Source organism: Saccoglossus kowalevskii, chromosome 16 (genome assembly GCF_978046115.1).
Source record: "Saccoglossus kowalevskii chromosome 16, keSacKowa6.1, whole genome shotgun sequence".
NCBI lineage: Eukaryota > Metazoa > Hemichordata > Enteropneusta > Harrimaniidae > Saccoglossus > Saccoglossus kowalevskii.
In genome coordinates this window covers 6,762,046-6,770,320 of record NC_140656.1, presented here as the reverse complement: position 1 = coordinate 6,770,320, position 8,275 = coordinate 6,762,046, and the positions used below count along the sequence as shown (strand labels likewise).

General features: G+C 34.0%; 1 protein-coding gene across 5 annotated transcripts in view; it reads right to left on the bottom strand.

Annotated features, from left to right (window-relative positions):
- Window positions 1-724: 724 nt before the first annotated feature.
- Window positions 725-8,275, bottom strand: part of LOC100378669 (uncharacterized) — a 68,044-nt gene continuing 60,493 nt past the window's right edge. For all 5 annotated transcript variants that reach the window (XM_085491681.1, XM_085491682.1, XM_006817054.3 and 2 more), the window contains 4 exons: window positions 5,190-5,286; window positions 4,665-4,869; window positions 4,081-4,232; window positions 725-3,369 (listed from right to left, as the gene is read on the bottom strand). In XM_085491681.1, coding sequence (XP_085347807.1) covers window positions 3,243-3,369; window positions 4,081-4,232; window positions 4,665-4,869; window positions 5,190-5,286 — 581 coding nt within the window. In that variant the 3' untranslated portion in view covers window positions 725-3,242. The remainder of the gene's footprint in view (window positions 3,370-4,080; window positions 4,233-4,664; window positions 4,870-5,189; window positions 5,287-8,275) is intronic.

Genomic DNA, 8,275 nt, shown 5'->3' with positions numbered 1-8,275 from the left:
CATTTAAATTCAGTTAGTGGTTCTTTAGATATCAGAGAAACGCATACCCACAGACAAATTAACTTCAAAGATTTCCATTGTGTGCAATGAACTATTTCAAAAACAGAAATTCCATAGCACCACTTGTGTGATATTTTATGTAAATGTTTTCAAACATGTCTAGTCCCCGGATAATTATGAAGTGGCTTTTCCCTTGTGTTTGTGAAATGTATTCCATCAACATGAGGACTTTCAATAATAGATACAATAATGCGTGTCTCTGAAGATCGTTACATGACAAGAACTGACACATGTCTCGGACACATTATATAATATAAATAGAAGATCATGATGCAACTGCCTTTCAATAATGAAAATGCATGCATTCAGATGAATGATGCATCCTTGTAGAAATAGTTTAACCCAACCAGTTTTAATCCAGAGACACGCATAGCAAACCGAGCTGGCAATGTTGTTATTCTGGTATCCAGAGCAATATGGCAGTGGCGGTAATAACGATAAAATTGTAACATACATGTAGACATGTCCTGTAATCTCCAACATGGAATATTGTGTCTATGGCAAAGTTTCCATATTTGCTCTTTTAGTAGCATCTGCACTTATTTAAATGTCAGAGGTACATGCACGTCTATGGTCAAAATAAGTTATACTTCTAAGAGAACAAACACAGTATGGCTGGCAATTGTCACCTGGTATGCATGTACAATAACAAATTACACATTCATAAGGACAACATAATATCTTTATTTCTCACTATCATAAAACAATGCATAGGTATGTTGGATACTTCATTCATAATTTAACTATATTACAATTAATATTAATTTATTTAAAAATAATTGCACTATATACTGTAGTATACATAACACGGGGCTGTGAATATCTGGGGGATCTATTCAATAATCACTTGATATTAGTCTCGGAAATTCGGTTACAACACTATAACTTACAAAAAAAATAATCTATTTTCACTTAAGTTATTATATTACCCGATACAGGTTTAATATCTGCTCAGTAAGAAAAAACTTTTCATTGCAAGCTGCAAAAAGATCTGTTCCTTTAATTAGGTCATAAATGTCATGCATCAAATCTATATCCTGTAGTACATGTCCACAGAACCCCCCCCCCTCTCTCTCGCTCTCCCCCTCCCCACCCACCATCTATGCACACACACATACACAGGTATCTCATGAAAGATGAAGTCATTAATTCAAATACAGTTAATTACATACATGAAATTTATGTTGGGTTTCAATTAAATTCCAGTTTAATTAAATTGAATTAACTTGAATTCAACTGAAATTAAATTCAATTTAATTAAACTGGAATTTAATGTAACCAGATAAATAGGTATGCTGTATATCAACCAAACTCTAAACTTAAATTGGCTTCTTTTTTATGGTAGTAATTCACTTGTATGATATATTCAATGAAATGGCTTCACTTTTCATGCAAATAACACACATTTCTGTTTGGCTAATGAGGCTGGTAATACAACAAATACCTTCAGCTCGGACAGCCATGAAATACAGTTGTATGTGGTGATTGGCCTCTGCAGATACAATCACACAGCAGGGCATCTAGAACCATACTACATACATTAGTGTGGTGTAATACCATGTCAGTGTGGTGTAATACCATGTCAGTGTGGTGTAATACCATGTCAGTGTGGTGTAATACCATGTCAGTGCGGTGTAATACCATGTCAGTGTGGTGTAATACCATGTCAGTGTGGTGTAATACCATGTCAGTGCGGTGTAATACCATGTCAGTGCGGTGTAATACCATGTCAGTGTGGTGTAATACCATGTCAGTGTGGTGTAATACCATGAAAGTGCGATGTAATACCATGAAAGTGTGGTATAATACCATACTGGTGTCAAGTAATAACATATTGCCGAGGTGTAATAATTTTACAGTTGAAGTGACAAGTTTGAGAAGCCCTATATGCATGCATACACACCACACCAAGTGGTAGCCTTAAGACAGATGCTCTAACAATACAAATACACATATTTGTACACTTTTAAAAACAAAATACTTACTTATACAAAATAACTATGTAAATTTACTTACAATAATAAAAAGTCACTCAGTAGCACCTTTATGCGAGAAGAAAGCATACAATATTGAGCTTAAAATATGCTGAGTTGTTTAAAAAAAACATTATATAAAATCCAACCATTGAGTCACTCTGGTATATTAAAGGCACTGATCCTGAATTCCCATTTTTAATGGTGTCACTCTGTTTTCTGTACCGATATCCAGAATTGCAAAGCATCACACCCAATTATAATAGTTTAAAAAACAAGGAGGAAGTGACCTCATAATAATGAAGTGAGATTACATATTGCAAGTACATTTGAAAATTCAGTGGTTTTACACTCAGAATCAATTTGCATTATGAAAACAAAGTGTATATCAGCACGTTTATTCATGAGCACTGAAATATAATACCTGAAATTGTCATCGCCATATTTGGATGTTTTCCCGAAGACAGTTGTGAGACTCCAAGTCAACTCACTTTGGAGAGCAATTCACTAAATACAAACAAGTAATTGATTATGACTGGCCTTATCAGCTGATTTCACCATATTGGGCAGATTATTAAGATTATATAAAAATGTAAATTAAATAAAAAAAAAAAAAAAAAAGGAAAGGGAGAAAAAATATCTACAGTGAATACAGTTTTTATAAAAGTTGTTGAAAATGTAGTAAAATATTTAAAAAAACATGTGAAATTTTGCATATTTTAAAATATCTGTACTATGCGATACACAAGTCAATTTTGCATAGATGATGGAGATACATTTGGTCAAACTAGCCTTCACAAAGTTTCAACTGCTGCGGCAAGAAATTACTTTTCGATAATGTTTTGGTGAAGTCACTACTAATAATTTCAGTCCTTTGCAAACGCATCATACATTGTCGTGTCTTACTGACATCCACAGCTTACTGTGTTCTTAATAAGGCTTTAAATGCAAATGAGCCAAACAAACATAACCATATAAGGCAAGACTTTTTTTTTTAGTATTGATAGAAACTGTAAAATATTGCAGGCTCTATCCACCCATTCAAAACAGATAGGTCTCTTCTAAACCTGTATTTAACAAAATCTAAATCATAATCCTCCTTCGTATTGTCATGATTAACATGCAAATGAGTATTTCCTTATATGGCAATATTAAGGACTATAAGAGGAAATTTGCAGCAAATTGTAATACAAAGTTGCTAACAGTAAATTAGTCTAGTTTCTGCAGATGCCTATACAGACTCTGTACGTATGTAAATACACATTTCCAATCAGGCTTGTTTCCCATCAATAACATGTCTTCGGTTTCCAACAGTGGCATGATGTCGGCTTTGGTTCTGTAATAAATTAATTATTCAAAATGGCAGTCACATTCATGAATATGCATGAGCAAGGAAACGCCACAAGGAAAGGAAGTGCACTAGTGCTACCATGAAGCTTACAAAACAGTGCATATTTTAATCAAAGTGAAAATAACAAGGGGTTTAATGGTCTAATGTCATATGTAAATGCCCTCGTCATGGTCATTTACTAATAGAGCAACCACAGTTTGCGTTTATTCTCATACTGATTTTATTTAACATACATGCATTTAAACATCTGGGGACAGAATTAGAGAATTTTAGTTAGCTCACCAAATCAAAGCATTTCCACTGCCTGGCAATCATATCACAGGTGAACCCAAATGCCGAAAACTTTAGGGAAAACTGTACTTTGGGGCTAGTGGTTGAAACTCTTGTGAACAGTGTGACAAGACTATCCTACATGTACATGTGCAACATATATAAATTAGGTTGTTCAGGATTATCTCATAGTTGAGTTTATGCTGTTTTCTCAACTTTAGCAGTTTTCACCAGCTCCTCAACTGGCACACTACATCAGCTCGCACAGATCCCATAGAAATGCATGGTACAGTGGTGTGCATCCAAGCAAACATTCTGTTACGTAGCTCCACCCCGAGAATATCAATAACATGATCAATGGATTTTTCTAAATTAGTTTGGACACTATTTTAACCTTATCACAAAACATTCAATTCAGACACTTACTCTGCTGTGTTGAATGCTAAATCAAAATTACGTCTTCTGTTCTTTGGGTTGAGTACCCGATAATCAAAGGCGTCTGGGAAGTAGTGATGTATGAGGGCACAGAATGCCATGCCGTTAGCCCAGCTGCTTGAGAAATTAGTGATCTCACAGTTCTGAAAAAAACAACTTATGTGATCAAACTTACAATCATAAGGAGAGGAACGAATGTTATTAATTGTGGATATTGAGCTGACTGCAGCAGTTTACAAGCAGTCAGATATCAAATGGGAGACGAAAATTGTATGATTCACTGATTCCGACTGGCCAGTGGCTAATAATCCAATGAAATTGGTGGCACAGACATATCCACACACATGCACGCCTACATGCACAAAAATTTGTGACAATTTAATTCTTCTGTACAACAATGTATACAATGTACACATGGAAATTGCATTGTTTGTTTACATGAAATTCGAGCAAACTATGGACTATGGTATTTCAAATAAACAGCCTACATAAAGGGCAGTCTGTCAGGTTTTAAAATGCTAAAAAAAATAGTTCTTCCCCAACGAGTGATACAGTAACTTAGATTTGTCACTCACCTCATAACCTGCAGTCCTTGCCTTACACCATTCTAGTAACATAGTTTTAATGGTGTTTGCATTCTGCACTCTCATTCCACCACGGGCAACACCTCCAGATGGTGCCCCGCCTTTAGATGCCCCACCAAACTTGTCCATGATGGAAGACCTCTTATTCCTAGATGACATGGCATCCATTTTCTTTCGTTCCATTGCTTCTTTTTGTCTGGTCATGAAATAATACGACAAATCAATGTGTGAATTTAGATTATGTATATTAATAATGCTATTGGCATAATTGGGATTATGTATATTAATGATGTTATTTGCATAATTGAATTATTCATATAAATGAAGTTATTTGCATAATGCTCAGTTAGATAATGCATAATAATGAACCTATTTCCATAATGCTCTGAAACTCCTTGATTAAAATATTTTCTCACAAAATAAAATTATGATTTTAATTTCAAAGTTTTGCCCCAATACAATAGATACAAATGTATAATAACATTACTAATATCATTAAAAGTACTGTCACTCTACCTTTTAAGAGCATCTTCTTTAAATTTGGCAGTGTCTGCCAACTGCTTTTCTTCACGTGCCTTTTTTCGTGCAGCAAGTTCTTCCTCAAATTTAGTCACTAGGATTAATGAGAAAATATTATTACAAATATTATAACGTTATAATTAATGCTAATGAATATATTATAATACTGGTATCCACCCATTTTAAAATTAAAATGCGGTGGTCGTCGGGCAGCGCGTGTTCAAATTTCATGTAAATAAATAATGTATTTTACACACGTTGGGTATGTCGCTATGAGTCCCATATTGTTGTGCCGCCCTTTAAATAGAAATTATAGTACTGTAAGTTGCATGTATGCTTGATGCCCTCCAACTATTTATTTCAATCAAAATGAACAGAAAATACCATGTGTTTCCACTTATGATAAGGGTAGTTTGTCAATAAGACTAAAATGAAAATGTAAGTCATTTGATTTAGGATGTGAAAGTTAATTTCGTAATCTGTGCATCAAAAACGCAATAAAAAACACGAACATGACATGGGTGAATGTAAAACATAAGGAGTGGAAATGTACATGAAAATGTGAACTGAACTATGGGTAGAACATCTTGTAGGGTTTGCACAAAATTGTGGTGGGGATGCACATTTTAATTAAAGAGCTGAAGATATCACTGAAAAACAAGTCATTGAAAATGACACAGTCCCCATAAAATTTTTGAAAGTTCTCTTTGTGCTAGTCATATTAAAGCAGAGGAGTTGTCGCGAGCATGTCCTTGAAACTTGAGTTCCAAGTGGCATATACAACAGATTGTGGTACAAAATGTACATAAATCTTGGAAATATAGTAGTAAGGCCAAAAACTAAGATGGCTGTCAATCGACCATCCTTGATCCAATTTTGAAACAAATTGTCCTGGACATGCATCCCAACATGTATAAAGTATGTGCCAAATTTGAATGAAAACTGACAAAGCATGTCCAAGATACCACATATAAAAAACAAAACAAGATGCCTGCCAGTCGGCCATCTTTGATCCAATTGTGAAAGAAATTGTCATGGACATGTATCCTAACATGTATAATATATGTACCAAATTTGAATGAAAACTGACATAGAACATTTTTCAAACAAGCAGCCTATCGGCTGAGATAGCTCTGCTGTTAGCAATGCACATTTCAATTAAAAAACTGAAGACATCATTAGAAAATGAACAATATGAATAGTATCAAAGCAATCGGACTTACAGTTTTTAACGAGAAGTCGAAAATATCACTTTTTACCAAAAATTACAAAAATATTCACCAAAATAAATTAATTAGAGAATTGAAGATATCATCACAAAATGAACAAATCTGAGAGAGGTCCACATGTAGTACCTATATATGTAATATCAAAGCAATCAAACTTGCGGTTTTTAACAAGAAGTCGAAAATATCACTTTTTACCAAAAATGGCAAAAATATTCACCAAAATTAGAGAATTAAAGATATCATTACAAAATGAACAAATCTGAGAGAGGTCCACATGTAGTACCTATATATGTAATATCAAAGCAATTGCACTTGCGGTTTTTAACAAGTCGTCGAAAATATCACTTTTTACCAAAAATGACAAAAATATTCACCAAAATTAGAGAATTAAAGATATCAACATGAAATGAACAAACCTAAGAGAGGTCTACCCAAGGTACATATACACCAAGTATCAAAGCATTCAGGCTTGTAGTTTTCAAGAAGAAGTCGAAAAAGTAAAACATTGACACGGACGACGACGGACAATCACTCATATGATAAGCTTCGCTCGACAAAGTCGACAGCGGAGCTAAAAACAGACGACCATTTTGAATCAAATCGCTAAACCACTGCATGTGCATATGTCCCACATAAAGTAATAGGCACATGCAAATAATGAACGTAATCGGTCCAAAGAATTCTGAAATATGACTCTGGACGGACTGACGCACGAACAGACGGATGGACGCACGGACGGTCGGAGGACATGTATCCTAACATGTATAATCTATGTACCAAATATGAATGAAAACTGACAAAGTATGTCCAAAATAAGACATTTTCAAAAAACAAGATGGCTGCCAGTTGGCCATTGTTAATCGAATCAATAAACCACTGCATGTGCATATGTCCCACATAAAGTACTAGGCAAATGCAAAGAATGAACGGATTCGGTCCGAAGGATTCTGAGATATGACTCCGGACGAACGAACGCACAAGCGCACAGAGACTGAATTATAAGTCCCTGTTTTCGGACATCATCCGAACTGGGACTAATTAACAATATGTATAGTATCAAAGCAATCGGACTTGCATTTTCAACAAGAATTTGAAAATATCACTTTTCACCAAAAATGACAAACAAGCAGCCTCTCGGCTGAGATAGCTCCGCTGTTAGCAATGCACATTTCAATTAAAGAACAGAAGATATCATTAGAAAATGAACAATATGCATAGAATTCAAAAATATAATTTTTAACCATAAATGATTGTGGTTTTTAACAAGAAGAAAATATCACTTTTTACCAAAAATGACAAAAATATTCATCAAAATTAGAGTATTGAAGATATCATCATGATATGAACAAATTTGAAAGTGATCCATATGTAGTATCTTTATATGTAATATCAAAGCAAATGGACTTGTCGTTTTTAACAAGAAGTAGAAAATATCACTTTTTATCAAAAATGACAAAAATATTCACCAAATTTAGAGAATTAAAGATATCATTACAAATTGAACAAATCTTAGAGAGGTCCACATGTAGTACCTATATATGTAATATCAAAGCAATTAGACTTGCCGTTTTTAACAAGAAGTCGAAAATAACACTTTTTACCAAAAATGACAAAAATATTCACCAAATTTAGAGAATTAAAGATATCATTACAAATTGAACAAATCTGAGAGAGGTCCACATGTAGTACCTATATATGTAATATCAAGGTAATTGGACTTGCTGTTTTTAACAAGAAGTCGAAAATATCACTTTTTACCAAAAATGACAAAAATATTCACCAAAATTAGAGAATTAAAGATATCAACATGAAATGAACAAACCTAAGAGAGGTCTACCCAAGGTACATATAGAC